At 39.0% G+C, this 18688-nt stretch overlaps 1 protein-coding gene across 2 annotated transcripts in view; it reads left to right on the top strand.

The window, feature by feature from the left end:
- celsr3 (cadherin, EGF LAG seven-pass G-type receptor 3) overlaps positions 1-18688 on the top strand; it is a 100350-nt gene that overhangs the window by 36755 nt on the left and 44907 nt on the right. For both annotated transcript variants that reach the window (XM_072449339.1, XM_072449338.1), the window contains exons 4-14: positions 3471-3693; positions 6510-6625; positions 6831-6919; positions 7681-7695; positions 8929-9086; positions 12180-12343; positions 12683-12808; positions 14198-14367; positions 15298-15483; positions 16267-16377; positions 16640-16808. In XM_072449339.1, coding sequence (XP_072305440.1) covers positions 3471-3693; positions 6510-6625; positions 6831-6919; positions 7681-7695; positions 8929-9086; positions 12180-12343; positions 12683-12808; positions 14198-14367; positions 15298-15483; positions 16267-16377; positions 16640-16808 — 1527 coding nt within the window. The remainder of the gene's footprint in view (positions 1-3470; positions 3694-6509; positions 6626-6830; positions 6920-7680; positions 7696-8928; positions 9087-12179; positions 12344-12682; positions 12809-14197; positions 14368-15297; positions 15484-16266; positions 16378-16639; positions 16809-18688) is intronic.

The raw sequence follows: 18688 nt of genomic DNA, 5'->3' as shown, positions 1-18688 counted from the left end.
TTTCTCATGCAGTATTTGTTCACTGGTCCAGTCCGAGCCTCGTTTGCATAGGAAAACTCCAGACTCTTCAGGTGTTTAGCTGTGAATAAGAAACAACACTTGCCTTTTGAGAAAATTTTCTAGTCAGGAAATTGGTGCGCGTGACCTTTCAGTGAAGTCTGGAGTGACGTCGTGGTTGCGTACGTGGCACCGGTGATTATGAGGTTATTTTGGGATCGGACTAATGAAGAACAGTGTTGTTTCTCAGAGATACAAAATCATCATGCACTACCAGAGAGAGGGCGTTTCATATATTGATATATTGGCATCCATACAAGGAATGTATCCATTTAAACTGCTTATTACCTGTGTAGTTTGTATGTGTCTTTTCCCGTGCTCTCCTGTATGACTTGTAATTAGTAGGGAAGCAGGTTTTCACATTTTTCTTTGACTGTTGGAGTTGTTGGAGTACCCAGCGGTCAATAGGTGTTTTTTGTTTTGTTTTTACTGGTCTGGTTTACAGTCATGCAGGACACACAGAGCAGCAAATCGACACGACACGGCTGAGCGAAAGCAGCAATACCTGGTCCGCTTTGAGTCAATGGCTGCGTTTATTGGCGCGTGTTGCCGGGAGCAGAGCAAAAGATTAATACACTGATTTAAGGAAGAAGAACAGAAGGATTTTGAACTGGAAAAAAGTTCATGATCAGAAAATATGCAAAAAAATCGCTACAAAATTCATCAGCCGAACATGAACAGTTCAGCACCAATGAACTGGCCACTAGCGATGATCCTGATTATAGATGAAACGATCTTAAAAAAGGAGGCACGGTGTAAAGTTGTTAACGTTAGCTGCTAAGTCAGCTTGAGCGGGGAAACGTCACTTTGGCTGCGTCCGAATGTCCACACTCGTCCCATAACTCCTCATTCACTGCACATTCCTGCACTATTTAGCAGACAATATAGTGCAGTCAAGCAGAGAGCGATTCGGACACAGAAAAACTGGATTAATGTCATAAATATTGGTCAAGTCCGTCTGACGCGCACACATTTATGGACTAATAATCACCATACAAGTGATGGAGCTCACATTGAACAAGATTATTCAACTTTTTGTCTATGATCTGAAGCTAAGCGGCTAATGCTAGGAATTTTGCGGCGTAACGGGTTATATTAAGAGCGTTTTTGTTCATATTCTTGAGTCGAACAGCTCTTCTGTCTTCTTTCATTCAGTCAGTTGTGTTGTGTCCAGTTAAAGACCTGACTCTCACAATGCATCTATATTGAGCAGTTAAGTGACCATTGCTGGACACTACTTTTCAAGGTGTATTGTGGGAAATTTTGATTGCCCTAGTTTTTCCCTTGCTGGACATGCGGACAGCACTAAAAATGGCGTGAGCCCTAATTGGTGCCATATTTAGGGAATAGTGTGGACTTTCGGACGCATTGTTACAATCTTTGTATGACAAGCGCTTTATAAAAAATAAAGTTAGATTTTATTCATCGATTGATAGTTGACATCTCAAAGAGCTTATTAATCCTCTGTTGTTGTTGTTTTTTTTTTCATTACATCATTACTCCAAATTCAAGTTACTGTAAATAAACCATGTAGGATTAATAGTAGTCCATTATATTTTGTCCGACTTTATGAGACACATATTATTGGAGTTTCAGGCATATGACACTCTCTGGTATATCACAAGTACATGTGAGAGACGAGGCAAATGACCCTGAGTAATTAGTGTTGTCTAGTTTTCAAAAGTAATTCCACCGTGTTCTTTCTCCGTCTCGCTAAAGCTGGAGATTGATACATATTTATGGTAAACTTTGGTAGGAATATGTTATTATAAGATATTGCTTTGTGCAAATTCCCTTCTTAACCTAGCTAAACTCGTCATGGCACTACCAGTTTTCCAATTACATTTTGAAAGCAAGTCACTCAGTCCACTCTACTCCACTACATTGAAGATAGTGCATCAAAGACGTATTTATCTTTAACGCCTACTTGGATGAGAAAATTAAAGTTGTAAAATGATAAATGATTCATGTTAGAAGCAATTTCTGTCGTTCATCTCATAAATCATTGGTATTCAAGGGTAAACTATGAATTTGTGTGGAATATAAATGTTTTCTAAAGGAGCAGGGCGAAAGTAATAGTGAATGTATAATTGGCTGGAGTCCATTCAAATCCCTGTAGTGTAGAAGTATTTAGTGCGTGTGCTGACAGATGATTAGGAGAATATTTTATGGCAATCGTTAATCTAAACTAATCAGAGAACGAGTGACTGCTGATGCCTGCCAACAAATATATAGCTGAATTTCTTGTTCAAACAACGTGATATGTAGACAGACTTCCTGTATAGTTATAAGAAATGTATGAACAGATATTGACAGGTGGTTTATGATGATTTTCTGGCCTTCATTGCTAAAAACCAAGAAAGTGTTTATTGAGTTAAGTTATATTACTCTTAATCGTCTCACTACAATAATTGGGGTTAGAACCATATATTCAAGCAATATATCCAAGCGTGATGTCAGAATTGCAGTTTTTAAAGATATGCAAAATCAGAATATCAAGTTAATTGTCTAAGAAATAAATAAGTAATTAAAAAGCTGCCAAAATTCACTTGTAGAAAATGGTAGTGTAATCTTTCAAACAAGGCTATTTTGTGACGTGTTTGCGATTAGGTGTTTACAAGTAAGAACTTCAATTGTAAATCTGCCCAATCCATATGACACGTTTTTCTCTGGTAGCCAAGGCTAAATAAGATAAAATGTCTCTGGGGCCCAATTGTTGTGTGCTGAAGTTATTTTTGATTCTGAGCTGTTTTCAGAGTATTTATTTCCATTGTAGCCTTGAATGGTTAGAGTTTATGCAAATAGTAGCGTCACTCCGGAGCTGCTGGGGGCGGCAGTAGCTCAGTGGCAGCGTGCTCGTCTTCAGATCCCAAGGTCGGCAGGATGTTAATGACAAGATTTACATCCCGGTGGAGCGGTCAGATCCACTGACCCACAGGTTGGCGGTGCAATTGCAGCAGGTTAACACTACCGTTGTGTTCGTGGGAAAGACACTGAACATCGCCCCCAGTGTCTGCGAATAAATGGTGTGTGAATGTGTGTGGGAATGGGTGACTGTTTCCTTGATGTAAAGAGTGACTTGACGGTAGAAAAGCGCTATATAAATGTGAATATTTGCTATTTACCGTTCTGATGCACTACACCGTCACAGACATGCAAACAAACTACTGCACAGAAAAGGATTGCCATTGTTTTCTAGAGGGTCTAAGATTTTAAAACGAGGTATACCAAGCCCAGGTGGAACATCGCAATAACAGCAATAAATCGGTCCGGACCAGGTTGTTATTTCCTTCTAACCAACAGGCTTGGTCTTATTTTGCTGCGTTTTTTCATGGACTAGAAGAACATTAACCCAGTAACCAACCTGCATCTGTGTGAAACCTATTGAACTCTCTCTCTCTCCCCTCTCTTAGGTGAGCGCTGTGAGATGGACCGCCGTCAGGGCAGCTGTGTGCCGGGCGTCTGCAGAAACGGAGGCACGTGCAGGGAGCTGTCTGGGGGAGGCTTCCGATGCGAGTGTCCAGCCGGAGCGTACGAGCGGCCCTACTGCACCGTCACTGCCCGCTCCTTCCCCCCGAAGTCCTTTGTCATGTTTCGAGGACTGAGGCAGAGGTTCCACCTGTCGCTATCGCTGTCGTAAGTATTACTATTACGCATTATGCATGACTTAAACATGTTTAGTGTAGGCAGAGGCTCCACCTGTCTACATCTCTGTGTCTGTCAGTTAGTCAGCCTGGTCAGCACTTGGATTGGAGACCGGTGTCCATGTATGCTGGTGTATGAAAGAAAGAAAGAATGGAAGTGGCTACTACTATCTGTACTAAAATATTCAGTGAGGAAAATAAATATAAACACCCTGTGATTTTCTCCCACTTATCCCTAGTTATGGAGGGTCTGACATTTTCAACCTAGGTGCATTTCCACTGTGAGAGACAGAATCTAAAAAAAAATCACATTGTATGATTTTTTAATAACTTATTCGTTAGTTGTTGCTGCAAAAAGGGATTTGAACATCTGCCAATCATCAAGAATTTTGGCTCTCAAAGACGTGTTAGTCTGACGTTAAAAGGTCCACCTCTGCTCCACTTATTCATCTAAATGTAGCACCTGTTTGAGCTTCTTTGCTGCATAAAGACCCCTGTCCACCCCACAATCAGACTAAAACTACCGGTACTACCATGGGCAAGACCAAAGAGCTGTTAAAAGACACCAGACAAAACTGTCGACCTCCACTGTCATAGTTTATAAAGCAGCGCTATTCAATTCTATTTTACAGGGCGCTATATTTTTCAGAGTACTGTTGTCTGGGGGGCGGACCACAATTTTATTATTTACATCCAATATTCACAAAGAACTCGCAGTGGAACTATATAACAGAAATCTACTGTTTCACTGAAGCAAAAGCAGGACAAAGCAAAGACAAACCCAGAGTTGATCAATACCTAGACTTGAATTATAGCAGATCATAGCAGCACATTGCACTGTAATTAACGTCATTTACAAGATGAAATTGAAGCTCTTTGTTTTTAAATGATCCCTGAATGGATTGAGATGAAATAAAACCTTCCAAAGAGCTAAATCCCCTCTGTTTGGCGGTGGTAAGACTGTGTGTCTCTGCTTCCTCCTCTGCCCTGACAAAAAGCACAACGTTCCCTCTGCTCTGGCACACACGGGGAGGAAATACTGAGCCTCACGGAGAAGGCGCTCAGACAGTTCATTTAAAAGAGGGAGTTTCATGGCAGTTTGCAGCAAAACAGGAAAACAGAGCAACATAGTGAAGGTCAGCTCAGGTAAAAAGTGGAGAGCATGTGTTAGAGATCGTAAGAACAGACTAGAAGACGTTTGGTCTTTCTGGGTTTTATTTCTGTCAAAAGCGCTGTAATAAATACTGCTACTACTACTATTATCACTACTGCTACATTTATTTTACTACTCTTACTAGAGCCACCGTATACTGTGGTTACAGACTGTTGTAAATGTTTGAACTACAGCTGTTCTATTACTGCTAATAATCACCACCAAGGCTACGATAAGCTTGTACATATACTGCTACTGCCGTTTCTACTTCTTCTTCCTTCAATACTACAACAAACACATTACATACATTCCCCTCTCTCTTTGATGCACCCATTCACACTTGTTATTTCTATTACTTTGATTCTGAGGCCCTTGAGTCTCCTTCTGCCTTTAATCTACTACAAATCAATCCCATTTCTCCTGTTCTTTTATCTGTCTTCCTGCCGACTCATGCTCTATTCTTGCTCCACCATTTTAGAATCTGTAAAAGTAATCTAACAAATCCTCTCTTACAATCAACTCCTTAAAATGAAATAAACAAATTCCCAAATGGAACAAAAATGTGAACGTGACATTTTTCTTTTCTAATTTCACGTGAAAAGATCGGCGCTTTCACAGATCGATGCGTGCATAGGCTTTATCCTCTCTCTGACGCTCATTTGGCAGAAACGTGTCCGTCACCGTAGCAACAGCTGCTGACCTTGTCGCTCCTAGCAACCCTCCCATCCCGGCTCTGTCCACTCTGAATGAATGTCTGGATGTTGGTTACTAGTTACTATGGATTAAATCATTTCTGAATACTGCCTTTTTAGAGTATTTAATTTCCTCTGTGTAGTAGTGATAACACTTCTAAATCATCACTTTTCCACGTTTAACATTAAGTTCCATTAAAGGACAAATATTTGCAAAATTGACTTTTAATCATATTGTCACATTGCCCCTGCATTCAAAACATACCTTGTGTGATGAAATTGTAAGCTTACTTGCGTCTCAGTTTTATATTTTTATCAACAAATCACATTTTTGAGTCCTGTTTTGGAAAGCCGCTCTACCCTGTTGCATGTCCACTCTGAAATATTCATCTGAGGCTGTAAAGTGCAGAGTAAAGGCATGCATTTTTCATGCAACATGGAGCCGCCACAGAATAAAGTGTGAAAAGTCCAAAACAAAAGGTCATGAGTCGAGAGACGTGACAAACTGAGAGAATATAAAAGGATTTGAAGAGTTTCCACGACAAAATTATTCCAAACCTCACTCTTTAGACACATTGGAATGCTGCCCGGTGGTGGAGTGGTTAAGGCACAGCACACATACGCCAGGCTCCAAGTGCAGCTGACCGCAGTGTTGAGAGTTCGAATCCCGACAATTTACTGCATGTCCTCCCCTCTCTCATCCCCCATTTCACACTGTCCTCTCCTGTCAATAAATCCTACAGGCAACAAAATCTTTAAAAATCAAACCAGCATAAATGGTCTTAAAAGACATTATTTTTTATCTTATTTTTTTATTCTGTAGTTTAAATCAGAACCAGCCTGTCTGTAAATTGTGTTCACAACTGAGACATATCAAAGTATAGCATCTTTAAAGTACCTTAAGAGTTGTAATTACATTGGATCCCATATGATATAACGTGATCTCATCGTGTTTGTTTTCAGATTTGCGACTTTGGAGAACACAGGTCTGCTCTTCTACAACGGACGCTTCAACGAGAAACACGACTTTATCGCTTTGGAGATCCAAAACGGACAACTGGTCTTCAAATACTCTACGGGTAACCATCGTTTTGTTCATTTTTCAGAACCTTACTCAAAAACGTTAACGCTTATTTGTTGGCACGTCTTTTCATTGTATATTTAATGTGATATTGTGCAGAGCGTGGAGTTGTATGTTGCGTTTACTCTCTTTATATATTGTCTCTCTATAAAACTGTTATTCTTCTCTTCTTCTTCTTCAAACCCACCCCGCCCCCTCCATAGGTGAGCTGTCGACCCAGGTCAGCCCCTTCGTTCCTGGGGGAGTGAGCGACGGAGACTGGCACACCGTCCACATCCGTTACTACAACAAGGTCAGTTTCATTTACAGAAAATAAGGCTGCAAAAAGATCGACTGACTATTAAAAAAAATCATCGTAGTCGTATTTTACAATCGTTATCTGGACAATACAGGTTCTAAAACACAAAAACAGCTGCAGTATTCAATCAAAATGTCAAAAAATAATGAATTATTTTAGAAACCTTCATTAGTTGCAGCCCAACTAGAAAAGACAGCAAAAATAAATACATTGTTTTTTGTTGTTTATTGATTGAATTCTTTGTCACAATGTCATTTCCAAGCCTGGACAAATAAACCTGTTCGTATTTCTTGGCTCAAATGATTTTAAAAACTTAATTTAATTTCCCAAAGCACCAATCAAACCTACTTTAAATCCCCTACACATTTATTTAATCATTTATTCATTTTGTTGGTTTAATCATTGGTCTGAAAAGGCAATAAGCACACAATTACCAAGACAACTAAAATGATTACCTAGTTAAAATAATAATGTATGTATAATATTTTAAATAAACATAAACAAAACAGTTAAAATCTTTGACGTTTATCTTTATTTTTTCATTTTTATTTGCTTTTTGGTGTCATTTAAGAGACGTTTTTCTTCCAATGCCAGTTTCATGACCCACACCAGTTTTGGCTCCCACTTCTTAACCCTCTGGTTGGTGGGCGTGTCCTAAATTTACTGCACCGCCGCTCTCTTGTAAAACAAACTTGACTTGATAACTAGATTTACATTCTTCACGCAAAATTGACCGTGTACTGTTTTGTCCTCAGCCGGCTTTCCGTAATGTGAGTATCTGTAGCTCATGAAATCCTTCAGTACACTTCAGTAGTATCTCTTTTCCTCTCGTGTACTAATACTTCTCCCTAGCACTTCCTGATTGTAGCAACTATAGTCACTAGTATTTGTTGTACTTTTCTCCTCACTGTGTTGTGCGTAGCCTCTAGCCCCGCTGCAGTTTGCATGTCAGTGTCTCTTGTGTTTTTTAAAGGGGTTTATTTTGGTTCCAAATTGTTTCTTGTGTTAATAATTCAGAATATGAGACGAGAACCACGGCTTCCCAAGTGGTACAAGAATGTCAACAGTAGCTTCCAGGGAAAATTTCGTGTGGCATAGTTAGTTTAGTTCATTAGTTTATTGATGTGGTGTTGCATGACAAATGAAAATCGGCAGTTTATCTCGTGCATATCGAAGCCGTGTTGGAAATACAGCGGCATATGAACCAAATGAACCTTAATAGTCAATTAATTCTGTTCTTGTTTTTAGTTTTCACCCATAACATTGACAAGTGAGGGTTTTTTTTGTACATCGTGCCACCTGCTACAAGGAGGTTCATAAATGAATCTTAATTTGAGTAGTTTGACTAGATTAGATTTATTTTCATTTCAGTTTCTGACCATTTTCAGCATATTTGTTTAACTTTCGAGCTAAATGATTTACCTGAATAACCTAAAATAAATGTGTTTATTATCATTATTTGATTAGATTTAGGTTTTTATTTTTTTAATAAGTCTGTGTAATTGCTTTATTTTTTAAACTTTTTCTATGGTAATTTTATAAATATATATTTTTATTTGTTTTCTTCCTGTTTCTAACAAATCAGTTTCTCATTTTATTTTTTTCTTACTCTATTGGATACGTTGGAATGATTTTAGAAAACAGTTTTGGGTAACTTGGGTAACAAAGCTTATTGAAACTGTGGCCCGTCAGGTTTTCTGATCTGCAGTGATCAGGATCTATTAGAGATATTTTGAGCCTGGTTTAGTCCTGACTTAGTCTTGGTTTAGTGCCGCTCTTATGGAGTGACCATTCTGCAGTGGTAAGTGTCAAAATAATGCAACAGCAGCAACATTTGACATAACAAAATACGTTTAACAATAACCTTTCTGTCTCATCCAAAAGTGAACTTTGTCCTTCTCCAGCCCGGCGTCCCAACACCTCCCCGTCTTGTCTGTTTCTCCGCTTCCCACGTTAGAACACACATTTTTTCTAACCTGCTGTGTTTCCCTGCCTGTGTCCAGCCTCGTCGCAGTGCCATCGGTGAGGCCCAGGGTCCCTCAGACGAGAAGATGGCCGTGGTGAGCGTGGACGACTGCGACACCTCTCTATCTCTGAGATTTGGGACTCAGCTGGGGAACTACAGCTGTGCGGCGCAGGGAAAGCAGACCAGCAGCAAGAAGTAAGTGCGGACATGAAACTGCCCAAAGTTTAAAACTGAGCTCAGAATTATACCATAGATTCTGACTGGAATGCAGACATTTTTACCAGGTTTATGCTTATAATATATCTGCAATTACTGAGCCTGTCCTCGTGAAACAGTTCAGCACCTTCTCTGTTGGTGGTATTATTAATCACTATCACAATTAGAAAAGGTTTATTGTCATTGAACACATTTCGCAAACATAGGAACTTGTTTTGACGTTAAAGTGCAACGTATAGTAAAATAATCATAATAGCAATGTCTACAGAGTGAAATATGGCATGCATCATTTAAGAATTTGCTAATAAAATAAGGTAAACTCAGTATGTGCACAGATATTTACACACAAATTCAAAAAAGACACAAAAAAGTCTAGTTGTAATGTGCAGAAAGTGAACAGTGCATGGTTCTTGTCAGCTGAAAGACTTTGAGCCAAATGTTTATATATTTTGTGTACCAAATTTCCCAGAATAAATAGAGTCTCATATAGTCGTTTTTGTTTTTTAGACTCAACTAATTTCGTTCAAAAACAGTCATTTTCTAATAGAGTTTATGCCTTCCATCTGAAATTTGGACATCACCAAATTTAAGCGCAACCTATTTGACGTTTAGTTCATTCATTTGCATTGATAATGTCGACATTAAGGGCCGGAGCCAGTAATGGCACAGATACAGTCAGTGTGCGAGGGAAAACCCACTAATGGACCTCTGTGGGGTAAGCCATCCATCCATTTAATGTAGAAGAGCTTCACCATCAAACACTGTTCAACAACTACAAGAGCAAACGCAGACTTTCGGAAGTCGATCGTGCCAAATGCAGACACAAAGACATGGAGAAAAATAATGTGGTCCCCGATTTATATAAATATCCAAGAATGCTAACAGTAGATTTGCTCCCAGGACCCAAGCTTAGACGTGAGGGTGAGTAGGGAATATAAATGTGTGGGATTTTTTATTTGACTGTTCTGACCTGATCAAATTCGTCTACATCATTGGGTTTGTTTTAATGCTTTATATGGGATTAAGTTCCTTTGGTTTGATGAGTTAATTCATTACTATGGATGTTGACTTCCACAACTGTGAATACTGCAAAACAAACAACTGTGACTTTCAGCAGTCTTTACTGTGCATATTCATAACCCTAATTAGCCATCTTTTCTGTTTTTCTGAATTTTTATCAGCTGTTGACTCTATTCTGGTGTGTTAATGAGGAATTATGAATCTAATCTCCTAAAATCCTGCTCAAATTCAGACCGGGGTTGGCACACTTACACTGGATAATAATTAGCCTAAATGACATACAGCAAATCTGATGAAGATGATTTAGAATTTAAGGTGAGCTAAGATAAGATAAGATATTCCTTTATTGTCCCACATGGGGAAAAAGAGCTGTATAACCTTTCAGGTGGATTTATGAAAAATGATTCAAATGTTGTCATCTGGACACTGTTTTTGAAAAACAAGATGTTTTGACTCTCATCCAAGAGTCACTCTCAATCTGTGGACTCTTAAATGACAGTCCAAACGTCTTTAAAACAGTGTCCAGATGACTCTACATTTGAATCTTTTTCTACAATGGAACACTCCTGGACGATGGAGGGATTACACCGACTTGTTTTCTGATGGAAGTTGCTATATAGAGATGATGATGAATGTCCTTTTTGTGTTCGGACCTGGTTTTCATCTGGATTTGTTTAGTCCTCGGTTTAGTCCTGGTTTAGACCTCTTTTTAGTCCTGGTTCAGTTCTAGTTTAGACTTGTTTACACCCGTTTTATACAGTGTATTGGCTTGGGCCTGGTTTAGAGCAGATTTCTATTTATTCCTATATAACTCTATCTTAAAAAGATGTCAAGATTTAGATCATGTCCTCTGAATATATGCCCCCAAATATTTTCTACTTAATGTAATAAGTCTAAATCATCCTTTTAGTGTACTTAAATAATTTTGAGCCCAAACATCTCTTTCAAAGTCATACACAAATGCCCATTTTTCTCCACACCTTGCTTGTAACTGTCTTGTAACGCTGTCATGTTTGTCCTTGTCAGTGTGAAGTTGAGGCATTTCTAAAGTTAAATTAGTCGTGTTTTGTCTGTTATAGAGAGACAGGCAGCTGAGTGTGTACGAGCTAATCAAACACATCAGCCGCTCAAAAGGAGACGTCAAGATCAAGGACATTTCTGCTTTCCTCTCAGCAACCATTCATCTTATTTGTTTTGAATCTTAGCTGTACTAATGAGCAGGCCACAGTAATGTTGGCAGTGTATTTTCTTTGACTGGCCAGAATAGATAAAACATACACAAATCATCCTGGGGGAGGTATGATACTCTTAAGGTTAAGTTGATAATGTGGAAGCAGGAAATACAAGAAAAGAAGATTTTTTTGAGTGAGTTGGAGCAATTGTGATGACTTAGACCGGTTTAGTCCTGGGTTTCTTTAGCATTTTAACATTAAAGTCTACCTTCAACTTTACGTAAAACCCTTTCATCAGGTCGTTGAACATCGGGTTATAGCTATTAAAGCTGCATATCCGATTATGAAGAGGAATTTGGTGTTTACATCAATCCAATTCGTATGTCGCAAATCAAATCAATTATCAATTAAACAGTTTGCCTTTGTTTCTAGAATTGTGCAGTTCTAGTCCCGAGCACTTTGGCGCTATTGCTATGCATGTCTTTTGGGCATGTGCACGACTTTATTTATTTTATTTTATTTTTTATTAGAACATAGATCAACAAAAACAACAACAACAACAGACAGGGGAAAACACACACACAAAACCCCCACTCAGAATGAGCTAGACCGTAGACCATAAGGCAAGTAAAGGAGTAAATTATGAAAATAAGGGCGTGGCATCAGATAAAAACAGCTCAACTTTAAAGCAAGTAAGAGTGGATTATTATATTATGAGAGTGGATTATTATATTATTATGTATTTGGCTCTTTCCTCTGGGTTTGCGATTGATAAAATAATTGCACGCAGACGACTCGCAGCAATCTGATTTTGACCCCTCTGTGCTGCTTTCAACTTTACTCCAAAACTAACCTTTTTTTTCCCCACTTCACTCTTCAGATCTCTAGACCTGACGGGACCCTTGTTTCTCGGCGGCGTTCCCAACGTTCCTGACAATTTCCCGTTCGGATCTCGGGAGTTCATCGGCTGCATGAAGGACCTGCACATCGACAGCAAACCCCTGGACATGGCCAACTTCATCGCCAACAACGGCACAATAACTGGTCAGGAAACATACGGATAGTTTTGACCTGATTTGTACGGCAGTAATAGTGGCGGTTGTAGTAATATTAGCAGTAACAGTAGTTAGTAGTAGTTAGTAGTAGTAGTTAGTAGTAGTAGTTAGTAGTAGTAGGAGTAGTAGTAGGAGGAGGAGGAGGAGGAGGAGGAGGAGGAGGAGGAGGAGGAGGAGGAGGAGGAGGAGGAGAAGAACTTAAAGCTATAATAGTTGTGCAGTATCAATATTCGACTAAAGTATTTGGTGTGGTAGTAGTAGTAGAACTTTAAGTTATACTAGTTCTGCAGTATCAACAATCCAAGTTGTTTTTTGTTATATTCTTCAGGCTGTAGTGCGAAGAAATCTTTCTGTAAATCCAACCCGTGTCAGAACGGAGGAACCTGCCGCGTGAGCTGGGAGACCTTCTCCTGTGACTGCCCCCTGGGGTTCGGAGGGAAGGACTGCAGTCACGGTAAATGGTCAACTTACTATTGGTGCTACTGTATTTATGAACGTGTGCGTGGACAGAAAGTCAAGCCCATCCTATGCCTTTGATATCGGTTCATTCTGGGGGTCAAATTATCATGGACCTTTTACTGCGGCAAACCCAAAGTTAAAGGAAAATATAAATGTGTATATTAATGTCAAGTCACTTCTTGGTATAGATGTTTTTGCAGTCCCAAGGCAATCCCAAAAACGTTGAATTTTTGGTGTTCAATCTTTCCATTGGGATTAAGTTACAGCAGGAACCCGGATTTCAGTATGAATCTGTCATGGATTGTTGGGGCTTAACCTGTCGCTGGCAAATGAGAAAATGTCAGTTTATAAGCTTCAAACTGCTGTTCCATTACACACTCACAGTGATTTGTGATATTTATTTTCCTCATGAGAGCAAACTTAAAGGGGCTTTACCGGACTGTTTTTTATATAGTAAAGTAAACATAACCATTACAGATATATATTGTTATGTCTTTGGGTGAAAATGAGACTGCTGTGTGCAGTTTGCATCTAATTATAGACCTTTTTTTTTTCTCCACAAAGCAGAAAGTGTGTTGTAGCATGCTAATGTTTGTTAGCTTTACACTGCTCTGGTTTGAAAGTGGTAAATAATTGTTATGCGTGGAATGCATTAGGTAAGTGTGAACTGCAAACTGTTAAAAATTGACTAGTTCTGTTTTTCCAAATTTTAATAGGGTGAAAATCCTGTAAAGCATCATCAAGATAAAAAAAACATCTATTTTTATTGAGCCTTGACCAAAATATGTTTGCACAAACGTTGCAAATTAGATTGTTGATACATAAAAGTAGATTGAATGAGTGGTGGGGATATAATCAATCAATCAGTCAAACTTTATGTGTATATTGCTTTACAACAGCAGCAACTGAACCTAAGTGCATTAAAAGTCAAAATACTAAACAAAGCAATAGAAATACAACAGTACAAAATGCAATAGTGAACAAATACGTCTTTAGCTTGGTATCGATCAGAGACTGAAGAAGTCTGGGCGCGCCCACAGAAAATAAACCGTCACCCCACTGTTTGCTTTTGGTCCTCGGGACGTCCAGCAGGTGTTGACCAGCAGAGGGCAGTGCTCTGTTGGGCACGTGGGCAACTAAAAGCTCATGTAGATAAGATGGTGAAGTCATGATGCATGGCTTTAACAACAACAGTTCTGAAGTGTAATGTGTAGGTTTTTACCACCATACAGTGTATTTACAGTTGTCAATTCTACTAATAAAAGCGTGCTTGGGCTTTTCGAAGTCTGTTTGGCTTAGTTTGACTTTCTCCAGAAGACAAAGTTGAAAGAAGCACAGAGAACCTATGCTCATTTAAACTAACTGTGACCTTGACCCCCTGCAGTTATGCCACACCCTCACCGGTTCCTGGGTCACAGCGCCCTCTGGTGGGACTTGAAGAACGACGTGACCATCTCCACGCCCTGGTACCTGGGGCTGGTGTTCAGGACGCGGGCCAGAGAAGGCACTCTGCTGCAGGCTCAGGCAGGACAGTACACCAGTCTGCTCTTTCAGGTGCACATTTATTATGTTTATTTTATTTATTTTATCCAATTTCTATTAACAATGTCTTCCTTTTGTTGGTTTTAATTTATTGACTGAAACCTGGACGTACTTCTACTATTTTATAAACTCATTGCACTTTTCACTGGACTGATCATTTCTTGAGAACTCAAAATATCCCACGGTGTGACATCATCAAGTGGAAGTCCAAATCCATACATTTTTGCCAGACACAGAAAGAAATACTGCATAATATAGTGTCTTTGAGTTATAAAAATGTCTTCTTAATTTAATATTTTATTGTATAATGTACATAATGTGCCTTTTTTTTGGGTGTTTTTGTATTAAACTTTAACATACTTTTCTGTATTTTGTTCAATGTAAACCGCAATATTAATCTATTATATTATAGCTAATCATAATAGAAGCAGTTCCATTGACAAACACCCAATTTCCTTGTTTTTAATGTTGAAAAATGGCTACAAGACATTTTTAAACAGCTGTTTGACCTGCTGTCTAATTTCTTTTTTGTTAATTATCACAATTATTTGTTCTGTGTAGCGCAAATAAACACATATAAAATGAAGGTGCACATCCAAACACACATGTCAAGTATTTCCGTGGCTGATTCTTTCCTCGTGCAGTCAAATGCATTGTTTACATGCAGCGGCAACAAGGACTAGAAGAGCTCTGGACCACATGCGCCTGGTGGTTTTTGGTGAATCAATCCACAGCAGCTCAATCGACGTGCCGCGGTTTAACTGCACTTTGGACGATCGATTTAAATTTAAGTAGACATCTTATCCGGTTGGCGTGAGTCAGGCCTCAAATGCAGGATTGCACAAACATGCACACAATTCTCAGTAAGATATTGATGAGGAAACACTGTTATAGCATGGTCTGAAGCTCAGAACTGTACATAACGTCTGTGTCTGTGTCCAGGTGGTGAACGGTCAGCTGGTGTTCTCTGTCACCCATGGATCCGCTCGCCCGGTGCGGTTACGCCTGGACCAGGTGTCGGTGTCCGACGGGAAGTGGCACGACCTCCAGCTGGAGCTCAGAGATGTGCGCAGCGGCCGAGAGAACAGATACGTGGCCACGCTCAGGCTCGACTTCGGGCTGTACCAGGTCAGGGTTTAAAGAGTCTGGCTTTTGTCCTTGATTCGTTTGGATTTTAGTTTGGTTTCTGTTGTAGTTTCTTTCTTGGTTTTGTCCTAGTTTAGTTTAGTTCTTGACATTTAGCTTTGACCTGGATTATTCTGATTGAGTCTGTATTTGTTTAGCCGTATTTAACCTGGGGTACTTTAATTAATTAAATGTATTTATTTCTTTGTGTAGTTGTGCTGTTGTTCTAATGTCAAGTGCAAATGTGGTGCACTTAAGTTTAGACTACTCATTTCACTAAAACATAGTTATAATTATGTTTTTAAATATAATCATAATGTAAAAAAAAAAAGAAAGTAAAATCTTGCCTAGCTTTTTATTTTCTTCTTAATGCTATAAAATGTATAACGTTACTTCCTGGTTAGACAAGGTAATATTGTTAACAAGGGCTATAAATCTAAATTACTGAACAATTAGGATTACACTAATAACAATAAATGACAACACGTTTATTTTGTTGGAACAATGTTTGAACTATCAGATAACATTTTTATTCCTAATTTGTCACTGCGTTTTGGATGTCGTTTTCAGTGCTGATGACACACTTTTAGAACTCAGCTCTACTTCCTGTGTTTTTATACGTTTCTTTTCAACTTCTTTCCAAAATCTGCCACTTGACTGATGTAAAACTATGACACATATTTACCACGAGTACTATCTCACCAAAAGAAGGACACAACATGAAAACCTGCTTTAACCTGATTCCCCTCTGCGGATAATAACGACCATATTTCTTTGGCCCCATAGGGTACGGTGATAGTTGGGAACGACATCCACGGTCTGAAAGTGAAGCACCTACATGTAGGCGGAGTCCTGGGGTCCGGCGAAGTAACCCATGGGATCAAAGGATGTATCCAGGTGAGCAGATCCTCAAAAGTACTGCAGTTAGTCAAAAGTACACACATTTGAATTCAAGTAATATTAAAGGAGACATCATCTTTTTTTTTAGGCACTTATTATTGAGCAAGTAGATCATCATTTTACACTTTACACAATACTAATCTAAAATGACCATGTTTTTTGCATTATATGTCTCCTTTAACAAATGTTGATGAATATTCCGCAGTGTATAAGCTCTTTAAAGAATCACATTTTAACCCTTTCCTCTCTCCGCTCCCAGGGTGTCCGGTTGGGAGTGCGCCCCGACCCGCCTCCTCTGCCCAAACCATCGCGCTCAGTGAAGGTGGAGCAGGGCTGCACCGTGGGAAACCCCTGTGTCTCCTCCCCATGCCCCTCCCACTCACGCTGCAGTGACCAATGGGAGAAGTTCACCTGCGACTGCGATCCAGGTTCGTCTGTTTCATCGCAAAGACTTATTTAAGATGAAGATGTTGAAAGGTTGCAGATGTGCATTTGCAGTGTTAGTCTAGTTTTGGTTTGGTCCGGGTTTAATCTGAGGCTTGATTTAGTTGTAGAATGTAGAATTAGAAAATTCCCACTTGTGTTTATCATTTACTATTCTAAATAACATGTGTTTATACAAGATAAGACAAGATATAAAGTATTAGTTTTGTGCAAATATAAGTGAAGGTGAATTTTCAAAATACTACTCTTAGAAAGTGTAATATTCTGCTCTATCCACAGCTCAGGCCTGGTTCAGTCTGGGTTTAGCCTGCTGTAATTCTGATGTTAAATGCATACATATCCCAGCATCCCCCTGTCCTTAGACCCTCTTTCTCTGCAAGGAAAATATCCAAAAGTATAAATCTTGGGGAGAATCACAGTGAAGTAGAGGTCCTACTGTTGCGGACGGACAGGCTTTTAGACATGATATACAGTATTCCTCATTCAAAGGTGGCTTGGTCTTCTTCTTTTGTTCTGTTTTATTTCTTTTGGACACAGAGAGTAGTCCTGGTTTAGTTTTGGATGGTTTATAGTGTTGCTGTTTTATCCTAGATTGGTCAATCCAGGATAGGTTTTTACTTGGTTTCAATATGATTCTCTGTTTAGTATTGATTTATTTATTTAATTAAGGTTGTTATGTCCAGTTTTAAATCTCGCAGACTATTTCATGTGCTAGTTTAGTTCTAATTTAATATTTCTGTTATTAATAACGTTTGCCCTCGGTCAAGCCTGGTTTAGGCTTGCTCTCTCACTTGGTAGTTGGACAATATTTAAAAACAATTGCTCGTCTTTGGTACTTGAGAAGTTCATTGCAGTTGTTTTGTGTAGGCCTGACTGCTGTATCTGGGTTAAACTGATATTTGCCTGTGTGTAATGAGCGGCATGGGAACAGCAGGAGGACGACATCAGTGTCAGGGAATGAACTGGAATAATGAGTGTGACTCAATGTGAAAGAACAGAGTCACCAGAGCAACCAATGACTGGAATGGAAACGACTATATAAATATATAGGGACATTTCTGGTTTGGTCAGATAAAAGCCCATCCATTGTAATTGTTGTGAATTGTTTATGATTGTCTAATTATTTGGCCAATGGTTCCAAATACAAAGCAAACCAGAGGGGGACCAAGCACAACCCTGCCTTACCCCTCTTCAGAATCAGTGGCTCTGTATGTTTGACCATCGTAGAGATTAAGGATGTCATTCATTAGCATGCTAATTTACCAGGCCTATAAAACATAGTTTGTTCCTCTGAATGTTGTGAAAAGCCCCTTTAAACTCCTCTTAATCCTTCTAAACTTATAAATGGTGTTAATAGTTTGGGTGCAAGAAATAGGTCAAAAACTGAGGAATAACTTTTCACCGCAGTAAACAGTTTAAAATGAACTGCTCTGGGTGTTTCTTCACTTACAAAAAAATGCATAAAAACAGCAAGAATTTAAAAACTAAAAACACTTCTAAATATGTACAGTATAAACAAAAAAATGTATCTCATTCGTTCGTTCAGATCTTCCCTCATCGTAAAATCACAATACATTTTTCCCCCTAATAATAGATTTGTGGATAGTGAAAGAGGACATAAAGTTAGCTGAGAGAAGAGGAGGTGCAGTTGTGATCAAAGTGAAGCCTAAGGTCCTGTTGCACATTCATTATAAATACAGACTCATTCAAACTTTATTATTAACCAGCCTCATCGAATACAACACACAGATTCATTGTAATTTTTTGCTTTCATCCCATTACCAACACTTCCATACTTTCTTTACCTACATCTTTACTTTACATACTTTAATTCATGCGCGCCTCATGACATAATTATATAAAT

The sequence above is a fragment of the Eucyclogobius newberryi genome, unplaced genomic scaffold, assembly GCF_026437365.1.
Source record: "Eucyclogobius newberryi isolate DKJ021-1_F unplaced genomic scaffold, fEucNew1.0.hap1 SCAF_17, whole genome shotgun sequence".
Classification (NCBI taxonomy): domain Eukaryota; kingdom Metazoa; phylum Chordata; class Actinopteri; order Gobiiformes; family Gobiidae; genus Eucyclogobius; species Eucyclogobius newberryi.
This window is presented reverse-complemented; position numbering and strand designations above follow the sequence as displayed.